Raw genomic sequence first — 25,583 nt, 5'->3', positions numbered from 1 at the left:
CTTTTTTCCATCTGCCCATTCCCATCCTATGCCAGGAGAAAATTGATTGGTGTCCCAGATCTGAATTGAGGCCATGATTAAAAAGCTAATGGTAATTACGGAGGCTCTGAGCAAAGCTGGCGCTTCCAAGCACTTGAGCTGTCTCTGCTCCTGCTGACAGTGTGGCAGGGAAGAAGGGAGCTGTTGGAAGGGCTGCCAGAAAAAAAAGTGGAATAACAAATGGACGGAGATGCCTGGGAGCAAAGTGATCCAAAACTGACTTCCTCCATCCCAAAGGTTTATCTCCCAGAACGATGTAACCCTGACTGTCCCTCCACAGTCACTGGCTGGCTGTCACTTGCTGCTTTCCCTCAGAGCACTTTGTGGCTGAGGGAGATGTGCTGGTGCACAGGGAATTTCTCCCACCCCTTCAGTGCTCCTCAGTGCCCACCTGTCCTTGCTTTAGGGCATTCCCAAGCATTACCAGTGCTGTCAAATGTAGCTTTGCCATGGAGGCCAACACTGGAAAGAAAATCAGGAGCGTGTTGGGAGCCACTGGAGTAGCCATGTAGTGTCTGCTCACATGTCTGCCCTCGGCTGCTGCCTGACAGCGGGTGGGGTTGAGCAGACATTTGGACTAATCTAGAATGTCTATTACATAAATAATCCTTGCTAAGCATCTTACCAGGTTTATATTCTTATCCTGGTGCTCCCCTGCCCTCCTTTCTTCTTCATTCCTGTTTATTCCTGGGTTTTTTTTTTGTTCTCATCTGCCTATTACATTTTTCTTGCTGTTTCCAGCTCCAGGATAGTCTGTTCTTCCGTGTTTATGTTCCACCAGGCACAGGTGGTTTTGTTCTGGTTGAGGTGTAGAGGTGCCAGTGTAAGTGTGCAGATGAGATTTTTTTAAGTCTTGGTAGCAGGGAATTAAAAGCTGACGCCTGTTGAGGTGAGTGAGACCACAAAGTGTCTCTCTCTGCTTTCTCCTTTTTTGTTGTAGTTTCCATCCTATTTATTTGGGATCTCTTTATAAGGTGAATTAAAATTCTGATGAGGAGTGTGTAGGATCCATCAGGAATGCTGAGGATTGCCTGTCCTACGTGGCCCAAGAGGCTTAGGAGGGATGGATTTACAGGGTGGTTTATGAGAGATGATGGAAAATCCCATTTTGTATTTCCAGGTCACTGATTCAGACTCACTTTGAAGCTTAACAAAACCACATTATCTTATTATGTGTCCAGATCTATTTCACAGAGCCTTGCTGCCTTCCCACTGATACCCAGAAGATATTTGGGAAGCTGAGGTGTGATGTTATTCAAAGGAAGTCCCCGTGATGGCAGTTGTTCTAATATTTGTTTTTAATAATAACAGTTTAATTTCCTGAAGTGATACCACAGTAATGTAGCATCAGAATTCCATGTTCTGTGTTTACCCTGTTCTGGAAGGGCTGAAAAGCAAACCCAGCCCTTTGGCTTTTGTGTTCCAGGCTCTCTCCAGAAAACACAGACCTCCTCACAGCCCTGGGCCTACTGTACCTGCAGGTACTAAATGCTGTTACTGTTACAAAAACTTAATTATTTTCAATAGAAACATGTTGGGTTTTTTACAGAGTTAATTTCTGTCCACCTTCCCGTGACTTGCACATGCTTCTCTACGGACTGAATTTAACAGGGCAGAACTTGCTTTTCTGTATCTTCTCATTGCTGCTAAAAGCAAGCTGATTCCCTGGACCAGAGCCAGAGCAGGAATTCTGTCTGGCAACCACCCTAACTCTGTTATAAATCCTCCAAGTATAACAAAACATGACTAGGCATTACCTTGTTTCTGAAGCAGGAGTTTTGCAAGTTATCCTAAAAAAGCAGCCATGAAATTGTGAGTGTTAATGCACCATACAGGAAAATCAGAATCAATTTAAATAACAAAGGTGTGCATTCCTTGTGTCTGTGAAATGGATGGGAAGGGCTGGATTATTCCAGAAGTAATCTTCCCAAAGAGGGAACAAGCAAAGAAGAATAGGCAGTAGTGCCTGAAAGGAGGAGGAGGCCCTGGAGCTGCTCCCAGGGCTGGAGCCCCTCTGCTCTGGAGCCAGGCTGGGAGAGCTGGGGGTGCTCACCTGGAGAGGAGAAGGCTCCAGGGAGAGCTCAGAGCCCCTTGCAGGGCCTAAAGGGGCTCCAGGAGAGCTGGAGAGGGACTGGGGACAAGGGCTGGAGGGACAGGACACAGGGAATGGCTTCCCACTGCCAGAGGGCAGGGAGGGATGGGATATTGGGAAGGAATTCCTGGCTGTGAGGGTGGGGAGGCCCTGGCACAGGGTGCCCAGAGCAGCTGGGGCTGCCCCTGCATCCCTGGCAGTGCCCAAGGCCAGGCTGGACATTGGGGCTTGGAGCACCCTGGGACAGTGGGAGGTGTCCCTGCCCATGGCAGGGGGTGGAACGAGATGAGCTTTAGGTGAATTCAGGTGAAACCACAGAATCACAGGATGGCTTGGTTTGGAAGGGACCTTGGAGCTCCTCTGGTTCTGATCCATAGGATTTAAGCAATTCCAGGCTTTCACATGCTCATATATGGCCACAGTGATGCCCACTAACACCTGCAGTCCATGAGAAGACAAGGGAAGGGTTTGTCACCTGAACAGGAGAGCCCTGGGGAGTGAGGAATTTGTGGTGAGGGAATTGGGGATGTGCAGAGTAGCAGTTTGTAGCCTCTTTTCTGGGATAAAGGAGCAGAGACCTGTGAACCCAGAGCTCATTTGTGTGTGAAAAAGTCAGAGTACAAACTGTCTGGAAACCTTTGGTTGGGTCAGAACAGTGAATCCAGCCAAGTCAAATAAATTCTTAGAATCTGTTCTGTGGATTGTCAAACAGGAACACGTGTGTGATGGGAGCACCATAAAACTCACTCTTCTCACTGTATAACTGAACCAGAAATTCTGGTGCCCACAAAACCTGTATTCTCCTTCTTAACTCCCCTTACTCCTGAATTTCTGATGCTTATGTACTTCTTTTGCCAGACTGGGGATTACCAGAAGGCTTTTGAACACCTTGGAAATGCACTTACCTATGACCCAGGCAACTACAAGGTACGGTGAGGAGTGGAAATGAACTAAGTGAACCCTGAGGGGACACCTCCTAAAGCTAATCCCAGAGCTCTGCCATCTGCATCTGGGGCCTGGAGAGGCTGGAAAGGACCCTGCCCAGAAAGCTTTTGGTGAAATACATTTCTGGGATGTTTCCCTGGGTAGGGAGTTGGGTGTGTGTGGAGGTAGGGAAAGGGGAGGAGGCAGAATGTGGGATGTTAAATTGATCCCTTTGGTTTTTAATCTGAAGTTGCACCAAAGCCAGGTGGAATTTACTTTGGAAGGAAGGTCTTCTGGGTTTTAAAAATCCCAGAAGAGCGGTGCCAGGTCCCTTGTGATCCAAGTGATACTGCATTTTATTATTCTCCCATCTGCTGATACCCTGTGCTTCCAGCTGCTGTGTGTATTTCCTTGGCTCTGGCCTGGAAAGCTGAGCTTGGTATCTAGGTTTCACTCCTCGTTGTGGAACTGCTTCCCTTTTTAGGGCTGTTACTTCATTTCTCTCCTTTTTTCCCTGTTAACGATGCAGAGCATTGAAATGTGTGGTTGACAAACATGAGTTGTTGTGAAAACACCTTTACACTTACGGATTTTACTTGTCACTGTGAAATCTTCTAAAGGACTTAACTAGTGTGGTTTAAATATAGTGTGTTGTACTCACTTCCATTTTTTCCCCCATGCATATTCCCATTAATTTGCAGTATCAGCCAGTCAGTGTGAACTAGGAGAGCTTTGCTGCATATGTCTTGCTTGAGTGCATTTTACTCCCCACTTAACTTGCACCAGAACTATTTCTATCTGTGCTTGGTTGTAAAAACAATCTATTAGTGCAGAGATCTTTTCAGAGCCTCAGACTCTAAGAAGTACTTCTGTCACCCCAAAAAATACCCTAAACATTTGCAATGTCATGTTGCAATGTTTATGGAATCACAGACTCACAGAATGGTTTGAGTTGAAAGGGACCTTAAAGCCCATCCTGTTCCACCCCCTGCCATGGGCAGGGACACCTTCCACTAGCCCAGGTTGCTCCAAGCCCCATCAGCATGGCCTTGGACACTGCCAAGGATGGGGCAGCCACAGCTGCTCTGGGCAAACTCATTTCTGAGACAGTTATGATCAAAATAGTGCAGGAAGAAGCAGACTCAGGTTTGTTCTTCACCCTGTGTTCTGCTCTGTGGTGGGAGATTCCAGAGTCCCCATCTGCTCCCACTGTTGGTCTTGGCAGCCCTTAGAAGTGAAAGGGTTGTTCCTGAGATGGTTTCAGTTTAATCATTTTGTCCTCTGGAGTTCTTGCTGTGTCTGAGCAAACGGGGCTGTGAGTGGCTCACTGTTGTCTCGTCCCCAGGCCACCCTGGCTGCTGGCAGCATGATGCAGGCCCACGGGGATTTCGATGTCGCCCTCTCCAAGTACAAGGTGGTGGCCAGCAGTGTTCCTGAGAGCCCCCCTCTCTGGAACAACATTGGCATGTGCTTCTTTGGGAAGAAGAAATACGTGGCAGTAAGAACCCAGTTTCCATTTTTCTCCCATCTGCATCAAATTCCATGCAAGCACAAGATTCCTGTCATGAGAAGGCTGTTCTAGCACATTTATCCCTCTTTTTTCAAGGCTATCAGCTGCCTGAAGAGGGCAAACTACCTGGCTCCCTTTGACTGGAAGATCCTGTACAACCTGGGCTTGGTGCACCTGACGATGCAGCAGTACGCCTCAGCCTTCCACTTCCTCAGCGCTGCCATCAACTTCCAGCCCAAGATGGCAGAGCTCTACATGCTCCTGGCAGGTGGGGGATGCTCTGTGCAGCTGCCTGTGCATCCCACCTGGGAATGCCACGGCACAGGCAGGAGCTGTGTGATGAATTAAAGGAAGCACAGCATTACTGAGGAGCTGTTGCCCAATCTCTTCTCTCTGGGGGAATAGAAGGGAAACTTGCAGTCAGATCCAGATTAAACGTGGGACAAGACTTGACACATGTGAGACTGGGGTTGGGTTGCCTAAGGAGTGGGTGTGGGTTTCCAGCACTGGATGTTTTTGGGGTGAAATTAGATAAACATGTCAGAAGTGACATGGCAGGGTTAGATGGGATATTGAGGAGGAATCTTTCCTTGTGAGGGTGGCAAGGCCCTGGTACAGGGTGCCCAGAGAAGCTGTGGCTGCCCCTGGATCCCTGGAAGTGTCCAAGGCCAGGCTGAGCAGGGCTTGAAACAACCTGGGCTAGTGGAAGGTGTCCCTGCCCATGGCAGGGTTGGGACTGGCTGGGCTTTAAGGTCACTCCAACCCGGACCATTCCTTTCAGTGGGGTTAATCCTGGCAGTGCTCCAGACAACCCTGCTGGCACCTGTTTTATGGCATTCAGAATTGTCCTAAAAATGAGCTGCTCGTGAAACTTCTCCTCGTGTGTGTATGTTTTGCTTTGGTGCAGTTGCTCTGACCAACCTTGAAGACATCGAGAACGCCAAATGTTCTTATGAACAAGCTGTGGCCTTGGACAAGTAAGTCTTTGTCAGAGCTGTCACTTGTTTGGTCTTGCTTTGCCTCCTTGCACCTCATTTCCTTTGCCTCTCACTGTGCCTCGACACTAAATGGTTTGCAGTAGGGAGACACTTTCATTCTTGTAGCTGTGCAAGTGACAGTGTTAAAACCATTTTTTTTTAAATTCAAGTTAGCTCTGAAAACTGAGAGAGGATTTTATTTCAGAGCAACCCAAAGCTGTTTTTTGTTTTGCTGTTTGGTTAGTGAGTCAGTGGTGATGACTTTGGATGCCAGCCCTCCTTTTGGTGAATATTTATACACAGTGGAGCAGATTGAATAGAAGAAAACATACTTTTTAACCCGAAGTTTGAGCACAGTGTAGAGCAGCGAGATGCCTGGGGTAGAGTCTGTTCTGAATTGGGCAGAGGGAAGATTTTAGCTGGGAGAATGTGCAAGAAGTTTGTATAGAGCAAATAAAAGGGCAGCTCCTTCATTAAGAACATCTATGCTTGCAGTCCGAGTCTTAAAATCAGAGCACTTGGTTTCAGAAATGTTAAGCTGAACCTCAGAGTAAGTCATTATTTCAGGCACAAAATCAAAATTATCTCAGATTTATTAATAGTTTTGTTTCTGTCCCCAGTTTACCGTGAATATTTGCACACTTAGACCTACCAGCCCTCCTGAACCCAGAGTCTGTCTGCAGGTGACAGAGCGGTGCCAAAAGCACTTCCACCTGCAGGGGCCACACAAGGTGGTGATAGATGAGATACAAGGGATAAACCCTTCCCTGGGAGGGTGGGCAGGCCCTGGCACAGGGTGCCCAGAGCAGCTGGGGCTGCCCCTGGATCCCTGGCAGTGTCCAAGGCCAGGCTGGACATTGGGGCTTGGAGCAGCCTGGCACAGTGGGAGGTGTTCCTGCCCATGGCAGGGGTGGCACTGGATGGGCTTTAAGGTCTTTTCCCACCCAAACCATTCTATGGTTCTGTTCTAATCAGCTTTCCATGCCTGGCAAGGCAGGACAGGACCTTAAAGGCAGCACAGGCTCTTTAGTCGGGGGTTGTGTCCTCTGCTCAAAGAGGAGGAGCAGTCAATTGGCTCTACAACTTTGCCCAAGTATTTGGCACTCGGGCAGTGCTCCAGCTCTACAGTCCAACCAGCAAAATAAACCCTCAGCAAAGCAGAAATGAATTCCAACTGCCAGGGCCTGCTGGGAGGAACATGCAGACTGTGAGGCTGGTTCAGCTGACACGCTGTGGATTTTAGCCAGTTGTGGTGTGGCTGAACCTGTGTCCCCACAAGTTTCCTTTGCCGGCGTGTTTGGAGCTCTTTGGGATGAAGGTGGTTGGTTTGCAGAGAGGGAGGCAGCCAGGGGAGGGATTTACATTGTCACTGACATGGGGGGTCTTTGCAGAGCCCAGCACTGGGTCTGTCATCAGGAATGCTTGTGTAGTGGCCTGGGTGCCACGCTGGGGGCTGGAATGGAAATAGCTTGGAACACTGTTTAGAAAAAGGTGTTCCACTCCTGGTTCTGGCTTGTGACTGTCCTTTCTGTGGGTATTCAGCTATTGATTTTTCTCTGGCTGTCATATTGCTTCTCAGCTCTTGAAGGCAGTGAAACAGCTCCATCAGGTTCAATTAAATTTAAAACTGGCTGTTCCCAGGACTGTCTGATCTCCTCAGTGTTTTGGCAAAATGTTTCTTTTGTGGTGGGCTCAGCATTCCAGTTTCCTAGTTAAAGGAGAAGCCATGGTTATAAATGCAGTCAGATTTCTTCTAAGAGTTGCCTTCCTTGCACTGGGATGGAGAGTCACCAGGACTGGCGAGTCAGAGCCTGCAGGTTACACTTCATTTATTGCCCAGTGCCAGCAGGGTCCTCCCCTTCTGCATTGCTCCAGAGGATGCTGCCTCTGCCTTGGCCGTGGGTGGTTCCAGTTATCCCAGCCACGCTCCAGGAGAGGGCACCAGTTCCTCACTCACATTTCTTGTGAACCCACGGAGCATTGGAGCGTCCCTGCCTGGCCTGTGTGCAGGGATGCTGCTGTGGGGCCCACACGGGGAGCTGTGGGCAGGCAGAGCTCCTCCACCCCTGCCCTGGCACTCCTGGGCGGGCCAGATGGGGAGGGTTAATGTATCCCAGTGAAGGAAGCGGATGGTTTGGAAAACGAGAGTGGTTGGAGCAGCTCTGCCTTGTGAAACTGCATTCAGGAGGGGAGGCAGGAGCGTGCAGGTGCCTGTGTTCACCTGTTGCAGTACCTGCAGTTGTGTGTGGTTTTGCTGGGGGAAGGAGAGAGAAGAGGTGAAGAAATGAAATATGAACAGCACATTCTGTGGTGTGTCAGGTTTTAAAACAAAACCCAAGAGCAGGGCTCTGTTCCACTGCCTGTCCCATGGTGAGCTGCTCTCCTGCAGACTGGGAATGCTGGGAGAGTCAAGGTAAATCAAAGATCATCTGTCTCAGTGTGACAAAAGCCCCTGTCACTGCTCTGCCTGTCCTGGGAGGAAGGGGCTGGGATACCAGGAGAGCCCCGGGATGGCCCCCAGGTGCACAGAACTGGCTGTTGCAGAGAGGGAGGCAGCCAGGGGAGGGATTTACGTTGTCACTGACACGGGGGGACTTTGCAGAGCCCAGCACTGGGTCTGTCATCAGGGCAAGGGTCTCAGCCATGCTCCCACAGGGCTTTGGCTGTAGCCTCTCTGTCAGTGCCAGACAGGGAGGTGTGTCCAGCTTTGCTGCTTGGGCACATCTTAGCATTATTCCAGCCAGGATAAGTGTTCCCACAGGGAATGTGATGCCTCCCACGTGTCTGCTGCAGGTGCAACCCTCTCATCAACCTGAACTACGCTGTCCTGCTCTACAACCAGGGCGACAAGCAGGGGGCCCTGAGCCAGTACCAGGAGATGGAGAGGAAGGTCACCGTGGCCAGGGAGAGCAGCACGCCCGACTTCGACCCTGAGGTTTGTGCCTGAGCTCAGGAGCCACCCCAGGGCTGGCAGCAAACGAGGAGGAGGTTTGACTTTGAGTCCAGTTATTAGGAAGAAATTCTGCTTATGAGATTTTCCGAGCGGAGCGGGCGCCTGCTGAGAGCTGCTCGCTTCCTTTCTGCTCTTTGAAGCTCAGTTCTTCAATCAATACAGAGCGAGACAAGATTCCCTCTTAATTAAGGGACTGAATTAGCAGAGATGTTTCCCCCAAGCACCAAGCTGCAGCCAGCTCTGCACAGCTCTTTTATTGTAGGTTTTTTTGGTGGTGGTGTTGACTTTATTGTTGTCTGACGTGTCACTGCTTACAGTGCTCTTCTCTTTTTACTTCTCGAGAAGATGGTGGAGATGGCCCAGAAGATGGGAGCTGCTCTGCAGGTCGGGGAGAGCCTGGTCTGGACCAAGCCCTCCAAAGAGTCCAAATCCAAGCAGAAAGCTGCTGTGTCGGGGAAATCCAGCTCTCAGCAGCCTTTGGGCTCCAACCAGGCCCTGGGTCAAGCCATGTCCTCTGCTGCAGGATATGGGAAAGCCATGCAGCTCCCCCCAGGTATGTCTCCTCTGCTGTTCTTTCAAGTGGAGATGTGGGAGGAAAGCAGAGAAATGTCTCTTCCCTTGGGAAGAGTTACAGCACATCTTCAGGAAGGGACTGACTTGCTCATACAGCAGTGAGAGCAATGTTTGGTGATAGCTTTCCCAGATTTCTGAGTTCAGGAAGATGCTCTGTGTAGTGTACTTCACTCTCCTGCTTTTGCAGGGATGTGGGAGGCTGGGAAAATTTCCCTTCCTGTCTGAGCCACAAAGATTCCATTAGCATGGGATTGTGATCTTGCTGTGGAAAGGAGGCATTTTCAGCAACCAGACCTCTTGCCTTTCTTTGGAAGGGCCCAGGAGCTGGTGTGCACAGACAGGCTGCTGCAGAGAAGGGAAAGGACAGACAATTTTCCAAAGCACTTTCATCATTTCTCTGACAGCAATAACTACAGCTGGATTACTCTGAAGCTGCCCAGCCTTGCAGATGCTGCTGGGTTTAGAGGGACTGAGGGTTCTCAGGATGTGGTGTGAGCCTTTGGAGGCTCATCCCATGATTCTGTGTGCCGGGGCTGGGTGGGAGCATCTCCTGAGCCATTCCAAGCATGACCTCCTCTCACCCCTCAGCTTCCGAGGAGGAATGCACTGGAGATGTTGCTCATCGTGGTGATTTTCTGTCACTCTTGGTCTTGTTGCCTGTGGACTGAACCAGGAGAGTGGTTGTGTAATCCAGGCCTCTTTCTTTGGCATCCCTAAGGACATGTTCCATTTCTCACACATGGAGTAAACTTTCCATGCAGGGCGGACTTAGCCAGAAGATCTGAAAAATAAAACTCACCAAGGGTTTAGGGTGTACCTGAAGGACTTTATTATCCAGATCAGAGAAGGGAGCTGGTTCATAGCATCAGCTGGCACCCTAAATTTAAGTGTAGAGACAACTTGTGTCCTGTTGTGATTTAATTCTGTAAGTAGCTACTTTAACTGCCTGGAAGCCCTCCCCACATTTGCTAAAGCTGTGAACTGAAAACAACACTTTGGTTGGGGCTCCAGCTTGAGCACAAACCAGCTTCAGTGGAGCTGGAAGTGGCACGTCCCTGTGAGGGGGGGAGGCCCTGGCACAGGGTGCCCAGAGAAGCTGTGGCTGCCCCTGGATCCCTGGAAAAGGCCAAGGCCAGGCTGGGCAGGGCTTGAAACAACCTGGGCTAGTGGAAGGTGTCCCTGCCCATGGCGTGGGGTGGGATGAGGTGAGCTTTAAGGTTCCTCCAACCCAAACCATTCTGAGATTCTAGAAAATGTTTTCCCTTCCAGAGCATGAGTTAATTCCTCCATTTGTACTGAATTCTGACAGCTGAGAGACTGTACCTGAGCTTCCTTTCAGCAGTGCTTTGGGCACCGTAAGGTCTGGATAGCTCCGTGTCAATAAACTAATGTTAGGCAGAAGGCATCTGAGGGTAATTAAAAGCTGTGACAAAACACACGTAGCCGTAGAGTAACTCTAACTGTGCTCTCTCTGCAGGTGCTGCAACACCAGCTCTGCCAAAAAAGCCTCCCTCCCTGCCTCTGGAACCAGAACAGGAGCAGGACTCGGAGACGAGCCCTGAGGAGAACTCAGCTCCCCCAGGGGACAAGGAGCAGAGGAAGGAGAAGCCCCAGAGCCAGGAGGCAGCGGAGTAGGGCAGCTCTGGGCAGCACAGGCTGTGCAGGAGCCTCCCCAGGGCTGCCTGGGACTGGAGAAGGCACCTGCCCCGCCCTGCCCCGCGCTGGCTTCTCCCCAGGGTCAGTCTGGATGCAGCTGTGTTCCGTCAGTGACTTTAGCTCGAGGGCTCTGCCTTGTCCCAAGGAGTCGTGGCAGTGACCAGAGGTTTCTGTGTAGCTGCTCTTAGTGCGGCCACAGCTCCCCACACAACTGGAGCGTCGAGCCCTCCACAGGTTGGGTGTGAGTCCTCCAAAAGGACATTTAGCAAAGCCAGCAGTAGTTATTTAGGATCCTGCACCCTGAGGAGGATCAAACCCTTCCAGTGGTTGAACTGGTGAGCAGCTGATTTTGCATAAAGAACCGGTAAACTGAAGCTTCAGGGCTCTGTGTTTGCTGGTGAAGCTCCCCAGCTGTTTGAAATGTATTTCCTGCTTTTAGTTCTGCACTGTTGGACTGAATCCCTCCATAGTTAGAGTCCAGGAGAGGAAGGTTAGTAATGGGAACATTCTCAGTGTGCAGGCAGCATGAGCAGGGCTCTGGGTACATCCCAGCCTTCAGCTGTGCTTTGTGGTTTGCTGCTCTTATCCAGAACAACATTAATGCATCTTCAGAGCCCAGCCAGGAGCTGAAGTGCTCTCCTGCTCCCTGGAGAACACTGAAGGAGTAGGACCCCTCACTTTCCCCTGGGTTCTGATAACCCAAACTGACTGCTTATCTTAAATGTGGCTTTTTTTCCCCCCAGCTGCCCTTTCTGCTGGGTTTTGTGTCAGGTCAGCTCTGGGGTAGCACTCCTGTAAGGATTCCCTCCTGCCAGGAGTTAAAGAAAACAGAATTGTTTGGTAGAGCACTGGCAAATTGAAACAAACCAGACAAAGAGCAGTGTCAGTCAGGTACAGTGCAGAGATTTTTATTCACATTTAACTTCTTACACTGAAAGTTCCTGCAGCCTAACAGAGTGCCTGGGAAGGAGAGGTGAGGATTGCAGAGCAGGGGTGGGCAGGGGCTGGGAATTCTTCACCTCAGCCCCAAAACTTTAATTCAAGGCAGATTTTTGTGCTAGGATGCTTTGATGGGATAAATGTCACACAGGGAGCACATACTGCACTTGGAGTTACTGTGAAGGGATTTATTTTAAATACATACTTTGTGAAAAGCTTATGCAACAAGGAACCAATTCTTCCATGAAATGAAGCAGTAGCACCTTCTTACTTCCTGGGAGCTTCATGTTTAAGGGAGCATTTTTAAATACATAATTCCAGTTGAATAATAAATAGAACTGCAATTCCTCATCCTGTCCCCTCTCCTCCCCTGGGCATGGCAATGGTGGCATTTGCATGCAGTAAATTCCTGGGATCTTTCTGGAGAGCATTTTTGTGCTAATGGTAATGAGGCTGGACTGCTCTTTCAGCTGGAATTAAGCAAGGGACTCTTCAGCAGGACTGCACTGAGGCATTTAGGGATTTTGGAAATCACACCTTATGTTCCAAAACCTGTTTCTGGCATCAGCCATGATTCTAATCCCCTCTTTTCCCCCCTCAACGGAAAAGAATCATGAGCCTAATTTCTAGGGAAGCAGAAACCATCTGCTTTAGGACTTTTCTTCCCCTTTTTAGGGAAAGGTCTGCGATGAACCAGGGTAAATCACAGAGCTCACAAGGTACTTTGCATCTTGGCTTCTGCACAGGAAACAAACTAAAAGACATTCAAACATCAATGCCTGGGCAGCGAGACCTTGTTCCAGCCAAGAGTAATGATCTGTCCATCCAGCAACATGTGTTCAGCCCAAAAAATGTAGTGTTGAGGTCCCTGAGACAACTGGATGCTGATTTATGGTACAGGCAGTATTAGTGGGTACGTGCTGTGCTCCTGTGCTTGTTTGCTCAGTTGTGACTGAGCAAGGTGGATGTGGGGGCCTTAAAGCTGTTCAGAATTTAGATTTAGATGGGAAGTGGGTTTCAGTTGGCAAAGCCTCTTCTGCAGAGACAGACAAGCCTCAGTGCTGAATGGGGGAAAACTTTACTAAAATAATAAGCTCCACACATAAATGCATTCAAAAAGGGCCCATGTTATAACAAGTGCTCCATCTGCCAAGACTTTTCTGTAAGAGAAAATCCAGTTCTGCTACAAGGAAAGCTTTACCACTCTCTCAAACCACACTGCTCTAAGAAGTCCATGTTTTTCGTGGAAGACACAGGTGAGTTCTGAACCCAGTCTGCACCAAGGGGCAGCTTTCCTGAGAAGTTCACAGGGGAGGTTTTCAGGGTGTTTTTTCCATTGCCCTCGCCCCATTGCATTTTGATGGGATAATTCCTGCCAGCATTTGTGTTCCTCAGCTGCTGTGAGATCTGCTGAGCACAGGCTGGTCCCAGGCTGTTGGGAACAGAGCTCCTGGCCCTGTGCCATTTCCAACCTGCACCTTTCCTTTGCTGAGGGAACATCCTCCCACCAGAGTCTGGATCAGTGACTCCCTGGGAATTCAGCCTGGAGCCACCTGAGATACCACACGAGAAACTGCTCTGGAGTGACAGAGGAGAGCTTCATCCAACATCTCCAACAGGCAGAACCAGCATTCTGGGCTCTGAGATCCAAGTTCTACTGCAGAGGTTACTCAGATCCAGTATTTTCCTCTGGTTTTCTGCTGTTGTCCCCTAAACTCTGAGGTTCCTTAGGCCAGGAATAGCAAGGCAGCAATTGTGTGACACAAGTCATGCCAGCGCTGCTCTGGAACAGGTTGCACACAGACACTTCAGCTGTTCACTCTCTCACAACCCTCAGCTTTCACCTAAGCTGCAAGCTCCAAAAGAACCCCCAAACCAACATTTTAGGATAACTGGAAATTGAGTTCTGTTGTACCACGTCACAGAAGTGTCCCATTATTCAACTCTTTGCTCAGGACATGGCTGGAAAGGTCACCCTGTGGCACAGAACTCCTGATAATTCAGTGTATCATTACAGAATAAAGAGTAAAACAAAAAGCCAAGCACAACTGCTGACAGTTTTCCATTGGGTTTTGGAATGGATTTAGTGCTCTGCTGCTTTCCAAGCTTTGGATTCCAGTGGCTAAGGAGTGGAGCTGAGCTCTAAACCATCCAGCACAAAGCAGTTAATGAGGTCTTTGCCAAAGGCTTAGGAAGAACATTCAGCACCAGTTCTGTAAAATGAACTTGGGAGGGGAGGGCAAACTTGACTGGATCTCACACATCCCAGCAGGAGATAACCAGGAAACACAATAAAATCAAGCAATTCTTTAGTAATTCTGTGAAACTCCCCTGGAGAGGAACAAAGGTAAAGAGCCTTTAAACTGGCAAGAGCTGGATTTGGGATTGGCTCTTCCATGCCACGGCACCAAGGGCACAGTGGAGAAGGAACGTGTCCTTTGAGACTCTGCCAGGCCCCTGTGATTCACACCTCCCAAATCATCCAGCACTTGACCCTGAGTAAATGCCATGCACAGGAAACAGGGGAAGAATGCTCATTTTGGATCATGGATAAGACAAACCCAAGCCAAGGTGGCTGCAGGGACACACAAGTAAAAATACCAATGTGCACAGGTTTTACCATGGAGAGCTGTCACAGTGCTGAGCTCAGCTGCTGCATCTCCAGCAGGATCTGTGTGAATAAACATTTCCAGTGCAAACCCTGCCTCGGGAGTGAGGCTGGCTGAGGGTTGAGTCATCCAGCACTGGATTTCAAGGTACAAGTAACACAGGAGAACAAACAGGATTTGTAGAGACAGAGGATGAGGGGGAGCAGGGTCAGCTCAAGCCTGGTTTTGAAGCTTTGGTATTTTTGCAGCTGTTGAAGCAGCTTTTCTTTGTTGTCACTACTGGAGCTGTGCAGGTGTGAGACTACAGGTGCAGGGCAATTCAGGATTTCTGGAGCTCTGCCTCCCTGTCATTAATTTGGGAAGGCAGGAGGAAGTTAAGCACATCATGTTCACAGCATGTGAAACAAAGCAAAGGCTGCTGGGCCCCTCCATTCAATTCACATTTATTACCATATAGATTGTTCCTCAACTTAATCAGGGTCCCACTGGCACAGCTGATGAACGGCTCAGGGTGGTTACGGATTCTCCTTGGGAAGTGACTTGGGGGGCAAGTGAGCTCTGGGTACCTGCTAAAGCCAATTTGGGTAGAGCAGCAGCCTGGCCATCTCAAGGTGCTGGGATTTGAGCTGGGACTTCTGTGCCAGGCGTTCCCAGCACACCCAGAATGGGCCACAGCAGAAATGTTACCCGTGAGGAGCAGCAGGAAGGAGGTAACAGTAATTACCAGTTTAGATTTTTGGCCCAGATGATTTCTAAGCAGCAAGCTCCTTTTAAATGATTGTTTACAGCAGTTATTTACTCTGATTAAAAAAAGGTTATTTTGGCTTGTCATGTTCCTGTTCAATGCAAGCACAATTGACCCTGGGACAAGGTCTGTAGGTGCAGACATGTGGTTTTAGGTGGCCATAAGGAATGTCAGCCCCATCAGCCTCACATCCCTGAAAGTGTTTTGGGAAGAAAGAAGTGAAATACAGCAGCAGGGGCATTGCTGGTGACAGCTTGAGTGGGTGCAGTTTTATTTCCAGCTCAAGAAGCCACAGAGCTTGGCCCAGTATCAGGAAAGTGGGACCCAGTGTAAGCTAAGGATCACTTTCCAGCTGGCAGATCCACGGCCTTTGGTGGCCCTAGGAGTGCAGAGCCAAAAGGCCACCATCCCAGGCTGCAAAACAGCCTTGCTAATGGCCTTGGACTTCTAAGACAGCCAAAAGGAGAGGTTCTTTTCATTTATTTTCAGTTTAGGAAGACTAAACCAGAACTCCAAGTCCGGTGCTACAGTTTATCAATGATAATAGTAATAACAATCATCAACATCATAAAAAAATAATAGGGTAGAAATGCTTCCAGTCTTAAGAAGATCCTGCACCTGGATAAAATGCTGACACTCAAGGGAAGCTCAGGGTGGGATGAGCTGCAGGAAAACACAGCATTGCTGTCCTTCTGCTCTGTACAATGCAGAAGACTTTGCTCAGGGGGAAAGCTGAATGTACGTGACAGCAATGTGTGCTGAGTCAGTGCACGTACAACAGCTGCCAGTTTTCATCCTTGCAGAGCAGTCAGGATGGCTTTTCCCACCAGAGAACACCACTGACAGCAGCCTGACAGCGTTATTGCAACAGATCACTCCACCCTGAGTGACACAGACTCTCCTCCCTCCATTCAGGTGCGAAGACTGACCTGGAACAACCTCCCCCAAGCTCTAGTGAGGCACAGGCTTGCCCAGACATGCTGATTGCACTTAACCCACTTCTACTGAAAAGTGTCTTGAGAGCTGTGCACATACACTCCAGGTTCCTGAAGTGGCCAGACACAAAACCATGCTGGTGCTCTGCAATTCTTAGTGTGCAACTATGAAGAGGTAAAAAAAAGAGAAGCAAAGTATTTAACAAGGACACATGGTTCTGCTTTTTTAATTCCAAAGGACAGAGCAAAGAAACTATCAGTGACCTAGTCAGAAAAACCCCAACAGCAAACCCTAGAAAGGCCTCCTCACTTCAGTCTTACCTGGGAAACACTGTTGCAGCTTTTGAGCTTCCAGAGGGGCCTTCCCTAATATATTAACCTTTCCTAATAGAGGCCAGGGAGACCGAAGAATTTGGCACAACCATTCTCAACCAACCAGAAAGGAGTCCCAGCACTCAAGAGCTTTTCTGTAACACACCAACTGTTAGCAGAGTATTTAGCGTACAGCAAACACAGGGAATGGTTTGGGGGTTCCCTGGCAGGGAAACAGAGCTGTCCCCCAAACAGAAACCCTGATTATCTTCACTCCTAGTTCCCAAAAAACTAAGCACAGGCTGCTGGGGCTCAGTTGAACACCTTTAGTCACAGATATCCAGAATCACCTGTGCAGCCTGGGGTAGGTTCAGTCTGTGTCACATTTTGGGACCATGGCTCCCTCTGGGGCTGGGCACACGGAAAGGTGATTGCACCAGGCAGTAATTCCATCCTCACCCCAAGCAAGGTTTGCAGTGTGCTGGGAGGAGATAACCCACAAGCCTTTTATTTTGAATTTACCAGAGGCAAGGCAGGGCCAGGCACTGCTATGCTCTCCCTGGGATCCAGGGGCAGGAAATTCTCCTGCTGCTGCACTTCCCAGCACCACCAGAAAAGATCCTTTCTGAGCTAAGAACAGCAAACTTTGCCAGCCAGGGATTTTGGTCTTTGTGTCCCTCCCCCTTAAGACAAAGCCAGTTTTCACATTAAATACTAAAACATCTGCACCTGCACGTGAAGCGCTCGAGTCACTGCCGAGTGACTGGAATGTAGCCGACAGTTTATACCTGGAATTATTCTTTGGCTCTTTTTCAGTTATACCCAGAAAACACACCACACCCTGGTTCTGTTCCTATACCACCACTGCTTCAAATCCCAATCCACGGGTCTCAGACACCGTGCAGTGTTGGAGAAGAAGGAGGGTCCTGCTTTCCTACTGAGGGTACACTTCGGAATAGAGCAGTCCCTCGGCTGAAATGGCATCCCCGAGTCCCACGGTCCGGACGGGATCCTTGCACACCAGCACGGGGGTGAAGTGGAAGGAGATGCCTTCCCTGTGCCAGTGCACCACGGGCTCGTCTGGATTGAGGGAGATTTTGGACGGTTCCTCTGTGTGGGAGGTGACAAACTCCAGAGGAGCTTTGAGGAAGACCTTGCTGGTGTCGATGGTGTCGGTGGCACAGGCCTGGGTGCCGGCAGCCCTGGCCCCGGCCGCCACCGCCGCCGCCTGGTTGCCCCAGTGCCCGTCCACGGTGACCAGGATGTGGTAGGCCAGGGTGTGGAAGTGGATCCGCGTCAGGTCCGAGGCGCGCTCCGCTGTCTTGCCGTGCTCCTTCAGGATCCAGAAGAGGATGTCACTGACCACCCCCACGTCGGGAATGCCGCTCCAGGAGGCCAGAGAGGCGTGGGGACCAGAGGCAGACTGGGTGAGGAACAGCAGCTCCTGCTCGTTCAGCCCGATGGAGTTCACCAGGGGAAAGACCTGCTAACAGAAACAGGGAACAGCGGGTTTGCCCTCAGGGGCAGAGTCAGACCTGGGATTCCCCCCGGGCTGTGGTTTTTGCAGCACCCTGCTGCTGGCTCAGCAGAAGCAGCACCCAGTTTCCCAGTCGCTGCACTTCCACAAGTTGGCAAGAATTACTTAGCCAAGAAAATATTCCATTTGATGCAATTAATTTTCCGGACACACACTTTGACAGTAAAGAGTAACAACACATCAACTCCACCTAAAACATAACACTGAGATCAGAGCCACGTCATGCTAAACAAGGAACCACCAGGAAAGAAATTCTGCAAAGAAACCGAGGGATTTTTAAAATTATAAACTCAGCTCAAATTCAATCCTCAATTTATCTTTGAATGTATGGTCCAAATGTTGAGTTTTGGTTTCTGTATTCATGCACTAGGGTGTACACCGTGATACTGAACCCGATCAAAAGAGCACATCCTTTCATTTTCCTTACCTGATGCATAATGTTGCTCATAAAATCCTGATCAGTCATACTGGCCAGCTCCAGGTGTATGGGAATGTCTGTTGGGATATCAGAGATGGAGGCCACAGCCTACAAGAAAATGGAAAAAACAACCCTAGAATATGTATTTATTAAGGAACAGAAGGAGAAAAAGGGTTTGGACTCAAGATACACATCCTTTAATCTTCCTGTGTGTGGATATAAACAATTTCAATGGGATGACCTGTGTGTGTACTACTAAGGAGAGGAAATAAAGCAACTTCTAGTTTGCAGAATCCCAGGGCAGGAAAACTGTATCTAACCTTAATCTCCTCCCAGCTCAGCACCTTCTAATGGATTAATTCCAAAAACCTCACAAACCTGAAGCAGCTGCAGAAGAGCTGATCCTAGAACAGGAAAAAGGCCAGTGCCTCACGGTAGGACGAGCCCTCAGCTGTAGAACAGGTGGTACAAGACAGATGCTGCTTAAGGAATGCAGGTGTTGATTACAACCTGGATCACCTCAGTATCCAGGATAGAAACAGTGTGGTTTAGCTGCTAGACAAGCCCAGTAACCAGATCAACACCCTCCAGCCAGGCAACCAGCCCTTCTTTTCCCTGGACAGGCCACTGAATCTAAGAAAAACCAGTGTTACAGAATTAGACTTCGGCCATGCCTGCAGCTCCCACTCTGCTTTTGGCATTGAATACTGAGACCTGTGGGAGCTCTAAGGCACAGCCTTCCTGCTCCTTCAAACCTGGGAAAACAAGGCCTTGCCACGAAACACTTGGAGTGGAAATTAAGGAGATTCAGTATCTCACCTCCATGAGTCGTCTCTGTCGCATCTCCTTGCTCTGCCCTTCCATCATGTGGAGTCCTGAAAGCACCACCAGGTCTGGCTGGAATTCATCCAGGCTGGACACAAACACTTCCAGCATGTTCAGGGCGCCGTTGGACAGGTCGTGGGAGAAGATGAAGCGGTTGGCAGCGGGTGCCCTCACTCGGCCCCACTGCTCACCTGGGGTGGAGCAAACAGGACCAAGTGTGTGTGAAGTGGTTTATTCCTGGGCAAGATCACAAATTCAATGGGCTCCATCAGCGGCAAGAAAAGCCCTGGAGTTGTTTGAGCCATTACATGAAGGTTACCCTGAGTTTCATCAGCACGTGGTTAAATCTGTGTTTTCAGGGAGCATTTTAGTGTTTATGGAGCTTCAGAATGACACCCCTCAGGCTGTGCACCAATCTTAGAGATGTTCAGGGGCTCCACTGAACACTCAGCCTTTGGCAAGGTACCTGCTTGATATTCCAAGATAAGATGGAATTCATCTCTTTCCTGCATGGATTCTGGCGGCACAACCACATTGTCATCGAGCAGTTCGTGGAGTTTGGGACCAACTGGGCCACAAAGGAGGATCTAGAAAACAAGGAAAAACGAACAAGGTTTCTCTTGCCATGTCCCTTGCCAAAATTTAAGCATCACAACTGATGCTTGAATTAGACAACTGATTTTAAAAAGTTAATAATTCAATTTTTAAAAATCAGCTTGGAAGTCCAACCATATGTCCCACCAGCAGAACCTAAGAAATAACTGCCAGATCCCCAAAACCTAGACAGAAGTGACATGAGACAAGCAAAGCAAAGAAGACAAGCAAATGGCATGAAATGTTTGGAACATGTGTGTACCTTCAGGTCTGGATTTGTCGCGAGCTTCTGCCCGATGAGAGCAGCATTTCCTCCCACGTAAAGCTGTAAAACAAACAGAGCTGGGTGTGGGCATCCCCTGGCTTTGGGACCTTTAAACACATTTTAGTCCTCAGTACAGGCTGGAGATTTTGGCTTTTTAAAACAGGGTTCAGCAGTACCCAAGTTACTAAAGGTTATTGGGGCTGAAGGCAAAACGATTTTACAATTCTCTGTGAGGTCTCAACAAGTTGAGCATTCTTTATTTTTAATCTAAATATTCACCTTCAGGTAGCGGCCCTGTAAATTCATTCATAACAGTGACAGTGCTGTAAAAACCAACTCATCAGCACATAAACAGCCCTTACTCCTGAGCAACCTCTCTGTGGCTAAAGCCCTGTGGGTTTTCAGCAAGGCTGACAAGGAGTCATTTAAATACTGCAGCAATTCTTCCACCAGTTTGAGGTTGAGATGAAACCTGCTGCCTGTGCCCACCTGAAGTGAAAGGAACTGTGGAAGTTGCTTCAGTAAAAAAGGTCAAACTTTCCAGTAAAACTATGATTTGAGCTTGAAAAGCAGTGAGTATGGATTGTCCTGAGGGTCAAAGGTGCTCAGAGGAGGCCACAGAGATGCTCCAAGGGCTGCTCTGGAGCCAGGCTGAGAGAGCTGGGGGTGCTCACCTGGAGAGGAGAAGGCTCCAGGGAGAGCTCAGAGCCCCTTGCAGGGCCTAAAGGGGCTCCAGGAGAGCTGGAGAGGGACTGGGGACAAGGCATGGAGGGACAGGACACAGGGAATGGCTTCCCACTGCCAGAGGGCAGGGCTGGATGGGAGATTGGGAAGGAATTCCTGGCTGTGAGGGTGGGCAGGCCCTGGCACAGGGTGCCCAGAGCAGCTGTGGCTGCCCCTGCATCCCTGGCAGTGTCCAAGGCCAGGCTGGACGGGGCTTGGAGCAGCCTGGGACAGTGGAAGGTGTCCCTGCCCATGGCAGGGGGTGGCACTGGATGAGCTTTAAGGACCCTTCCAACCCAAACCACCCCTGGCTTCTCTCACAGAAAACATACATACAGCTGAAAATCAGGAGATTCCTCACTCCCAGCCTCATCCCAGGGTGTTGGAAGCTCTTCCACAGCCTCAGCCCCATCTGGCTCCCAAGAGGCATCTCTGACATTTCAGTTTGGGAATGTCAGCAGGGGAGAGACCATTGCAACCCCTCCCATTTACAGCAGGGGCAGAATCCCACGGAAAACCATGAACGCAACTCAAGCTACACCACAAGTTTCTTCCTAAATGGTTTTGTCTCTAGAGGGAGAGTGGAAGCCAGCAGTGCTCAGGGAGTAAGGGAGTGCCAGGGCTCCGCTGCGGGTGCAGACCCACCTGTGCCGCGGGGTGCTCCGAGGCTGTCCGCGCGATGGCCTGGAACGCCTCGGCGTCGCTGAAGAAGCGCTCGGCAGCCGCCCCTCTCTCCATGAAGTGGGCAAAAGCCTCCCTCAGGTCCTGCCTGGAGCTCAGGACCGCGTGGTTCTTCCCTTCGCCGGGCTCCAGGCCCAGGGCCTCCAGCAGCTTCACCCCGGACAGAACCACATCCACGCAGGCATTGACGCTGGGAGAGAGAAGGAAAAGGCCTCCTGGGAAAAGCAGACAGACCTCAGGGCACCTGGGAGTGCAGTGAGGTCACACCCCTGACTGTGCAGGGGGAGAACAACCAACCAAAGGGAAAAAGGGCACAGGAATTTCCTGAAATTCTCTCCTAAAGCTTTCTCCATTTGACTAGCTTTTATCATGCCCAGAGAGGGATTTCTAACTTCCTGCTGAATGAAAACAAGGAAAGCTGCGTGATCCAAAGGTGGTTGAGTATGTCACAATACAGGTCCTACTTCATTTCCTGCCTTGGGCTCACTCGAAAAGACCAGGCACAGTAACAGTAGCATTTTAAATTCCTAGAAGCTTTTAAAAATTTATGAATTTTGGGTTTCAAATGTGCATGTGATTCAAAACTGTTAAAAGCAAAACTGAAAGTGTTTAAGTCAGCTAGATCAACCTCTGGAGTTTCAACTATTCCTAATAATACCCAAAGCCACACATAACTCCCCACACCGGCTGGTTCTGTTTACGAGAAGACAAGAGAGCAATCTGTCAGCTGAAGTATTTGAAAATGGCAGTTTCTGAAGGACTGTCCCAAACTTAAAGAAACAGCATGCAGTGGGAACAGGAGAAAAATCCTGTGACAGTAAGGGAAGGAGAAGAACCATTTCAGCAGATCCAGGCTTTACTGAAAGTCTAACTTCCAGTGCCCATTTCTCATTGATTTAATCACAGTCTAATTCAGACTAGAGGACAGGAAAGTTTCTAGCTGGAACCAGGACCCCGGGAAGACAATTTATAAACATTTGCCCTTGTCTCACTCCATGGTTTCAGACAGATAACAACATACAGCAAATACTTCCTGAGATTACACCAGCAATTATTTAAGCATCTTCTGAAGCTGCTGTCAAGTTCCATTTCTTCTCCTCTGCCCCACATGTCCCTGACAGGGATCCAAACCATCCATGAAACTCGTGCAGGATCCCTGACTTTCTCCACATCTCCCCCCACGACACTCCAAGGGCCAGTTCCTGCTCCCTGTCAGTGTGGAGTGCTCAGCACTCAGCACTCCCTTGGCAGTGACCTCTCAGGACTCAGATTTGGGCTGCAACACGGCAAAGCTGCATCAAACGAAACGAAGGACATGAAAAACCCTGAGGCTTTCCACTCCACGAGGTAACCAGCCCAGAAATCCTCTGGATGTGCATCACCTCCTGCACCGAGGACAGAGAAATTTCCTCGCATGGCAGAGAAAAGAAACCACAAGTTCAAGCAGCATTTTAGCCCCAATTTTATGTTTTAATGAATCATTACAGATCCAAGGGGATGAAACTAAGTCACATTCCTCTGCTAACACAGAGCTACACAGCCATGGAAGTGGGTAACTCCTTCCAACACCCAAAGGCTGAATCCTCCAGTCAAAGGCAAGTAATCCTGCCATGTCCATATATTTAAAAGAAAGTGAGTCAAGCACTAAATATAACGTCTGGATTAATGGTCAGACTTAAACCCAGCATTTAAGATCAATGTTACATTCCTGAACTTTCCCCTTGTTCTCTTCCCAGTTTAAAGAGAGTGGGTTGAATTTCCCTGTGCTCAACAGCCATTGCCTTCCCTCTCCCTTCCCTCCACACCTCTCTCCAGCTCTGCCTGGACTCAGTTACCTCTTCCCAAAGGTGAAGGCTTTGCTCCCTTCTCCACTTTATAAACTTGTCTCTGGTACCTGTTTATTGCCAGCCTGTGCTGGATGGACCAGCAGCTCCAACCGACCCCAACCCCAACCCTCAGATGCTGCACATGAATTTGTTTTAAAGACAAGCAAGCTGGGAATAATGTCTCTGGAGAAGGGCTGTCAATAGGGCCTGAGCCCAGCTTAAATCCCCACCACAGGAGTGTTCTGGATCATTGATTGCCTTGGCCGATGTCCAACTCAGACCAAGCAGCATTAAGGGAGGTGCTGCACTCACGTCTGGCTCTTTTCATGGAATCACGGCATGGTCTGGGTTGGAAGGGACCTCCAAGATCATCTGGCTCCATCCCCTATCCCAGGCAGGGACACCTTCCACTATCCCAGGATGCTCCAAGCCCCATCCAACCTGGCCTTGGGTGCTGCCAGGGATCCAGGGGCAATCACAGCTGCTCTGGGCACCCTGTGCCAGGGCCTCCCCACCCTCACAGGGAACAATTCCTTCCCAATATCTCACCTAATCTTGCCCTCTGGCAGTGGGAAGCCATTCCCCCTTGCCCTGTCCCTCCATTCCCTGGCCCAAGTCCCTCTCCAGCTCTCCTGGAGCCCCTTCAGGCCCTGCAAGGGGCTCTGAGCTCTCCCTGGAGCCTTCTCCTCTCCAGGTGAGCACCCCCAGCTCTCCCAGCCCTTGGAGTATCCCCGTGGTCTCCTCTGGACTCTCTCCAGCAGCTCCAGGTCCTTCTGATGTCGGGACCCCATGGCTGGAGGCAGCTCTGCAGGTGGGGCCTCACCCGGGCGGGGCGGACACATCCCAGGTACATGGCTACGCACGCCGGGCCGCAGCACATCCGTACCCGCACATTCCACACCCACGCACGTGGACACCGGGACGCGCATCCCGGCCCAGGCGCGCTCCCCGCCCCGCCGCCAGGGGCGCTCCCCGCGCGCTCCCGCACCTACCCGACGGCGACGCGCGCCCAGCCGCGCGCGGGGCGGACAATGGCCGCCTGCCAGGCCGCCACCGTGCGCGCCTCCAGCGAGCGGGCGCGGCGCAGCGTCCCCAGCAGCGAGGCCGAGAGCTGCCGCAGGGCCGCGGGGGGCAGCTCGGGGCCCAGCACGCACAGGTAGCCTAGGGCCAGGGCCAGCAGGCCCACGAACACAGACCGCTGCCACATCGCGCCGGACGCGCTCCGCTCCTCCTCCTCCTCCCCCGCCGCCGCGGCTGAGGCGGGGCGCCGCCGGCGGGGGCCTCCTTACGCCGCCTCCGTAGCGCCCCGCCCCCGCTGGCTGCCGGACGGCGTAAACCGCTTCGGGAATCGCGGCGCGCCGCGCTTCCTGCACAACCTGCGTGCGGCCCGGCCGTGCGGTTGCGCCACTTGCGTAACTCGGTATGGGAACAGCGCTCCCCCTGCCCAACTTGCGTGCGGCCCGGCCACACCGCTGCGTCACCTGCGTAACTCGGTACGAGAATGGCGCTCCTTCTGCGCAATCTGCGTGCGGCCCGGCGGTGCGGCTGCGCCACTTGCGTAACTCGGTACGAGAATACCGTAGCGGCGCGGGGCGGTGCGTCGTGAGGGGAGATGGCGGGGCAGCGGTTCCCTCACGGCACCGCCGGGCCGAGGCCTCCGGGAACGGGCCGGACCGAGGCAGCCAGGCCCTCGGGCAGCGGGGAGCCGGGGCGAGGAGCCCGCGGTGAGGAGCCCGCGGTGAGCACTGCCCTGGTGCCGGGGCCTTCAGTAGCGCTGAGCTGATGTCCGGCTGGGCATCGTGTCTGCACCGTCCATGTACGTGGTACTGCTGCTCCATGCCCTCCTCGGGGTTCCTCCTCACGGTGCCGTTGTTTCTTTGTTTCGCAACACCCGTGTGGGTCTGCGTTGTGTTTCCACTCTGCCCCAACAGGACAGTACCTGTGGTCCCACAGCTCCTCTGCCCTGCCTCACACCAAAGTTTCTCTAAAGGCTCACGTCCAGCAATGCAGTCACTGTCCGAAGCTAGTAACCAACCCTAGTAGGGTTGGTTATTCTTTCTTTTTGGTGGAAAAGTTCCTGGTCTCGCCGTGTTCCACGCCATTCCCAGAGTGAGGTGTCCTCATCAGACCCACCCGCAGCCCTGAGGCTGCGCGTGCTGGGAGCAGGGCTGGGACCCCCTTTGCTGCCCGGTGCATCCATCACAGAGGGGCTGTAGTGAGCAAGGGAGATTTCCCTTTTTAATGAAAGGGAGTTTTTCTGGGCTTCTTTAGAAATCACAGCAACGTTCACTCAGAGACTTCTGACAAAATTTGCAAGAGTTTGACAACTATGTGCCACAGCGCGTTGGCTGAGGCAGCCGATAATTTTCTTACTCAGTTCTGTGTTTTGAGTGATTGTCATCTCCTCAGACTCTGACAAAGTAAGCAGTAAAGGAGATAGAATAGTGGAA

The 25,583-nt window shown here is 50.7% G+C and overlaps 2 protein-coding genes across 5 annotated transcripts in view; one reads left to right on the top strand and one right to left on the bottom strand.

Annotated features, from left to right (window-relative positions):
- The window catches only part of BBS4 (Bardet-Biedl syndrome 4), a gene marked incomplete at its 5' end in the record, with an annotated part of 33,954 nt that extends 23,017 nt beyond the window's left edge, over positions 1-10,937 (top strand). For all 3 annotated transcript variants that reach the window (XM_082290696.1, XM_082290695.1, XM_082290697.1), the window contains 8 exons: positions 1,466-1,520; positions 2,990-3,058; positions 4,401-4,553; positions 4,662-4,833; positions 5,473-5,542; positions 8,336-8,477; positions 8,841-9,048; positions 10,546-10,937. In XM_082290696.1, the coding sequence (XP_082146822.1) occupies positions 1,466-1,520; positions 2,990-3,058; positions 4,401-4,553; positions 4,662-4,833; positions 5,473-5,542; positions 8,336-8,477; positions 8,841-9,048; positions 10,546-10,703 (1,027 nt within the window). In that variant the 3' untranslated portion in view covers positions 10,704-10,937. The remainder of the gene's footprint in view (positions 1-1,465; positions 1,521-2,989; positions 3,059-4,400; positions 4,554-4,661; positions 4,834-5,472; positions 5,543-8,335; positions 8,478-8,840; positions 9,049-10,545) is intronic.
- Positions 10,938-14,581: 3,644 nt separating this feature from the next.
- Positions 14,582-24,340, bottom strand: ADPGK (ADP dependent glucokinase; the record flags this gene model as incomplete). Of its 2 annotated transcripts, none has more annotated exons than XM_082290698.1 (7): positions 14,582-17,750; positions 18,229-18,327; positions 19,039-19,235; positions 19,511-19,631; positions 19,901-19,963; positions 21,272-21,497; positions 24,126-24,340. In XM_082290698.1, 7 exons carry the CDS (start codon positions 24,338-24,340, stop codon positions 17,199-17,201), a joined length of 1,473 nt encoding a protein of 490 aa, XP_082146824.1. In that variant the 3' UTR covers positions 14,582-17,198. The 2 variants fall into 2 exon arrangements, with proteins under 2 accessions (XP_082146824.1, XP_082146825.1); XM_082290699.1 differs by having other exon boundaries at positions 14,582-17,747.
- Positions 24,341-25,583: the final 1,243 nt, after the last annotated feature.

The sequence above is a fragment of the Coloeus monedula genome, assembly GCF_965178545.1.
Source record: "Coloeus monedula genome assembly, chromosome: 14".
NCBI classification, from domain to species: Eukaryota; Metazoa; Chordata; class Aves; order Passeriformes; family Corvidae; genus Coloeus; species Coloeus monedula.
This window is presented reverse-complemented; position numbering and strand designations above follow the sequence as displayed.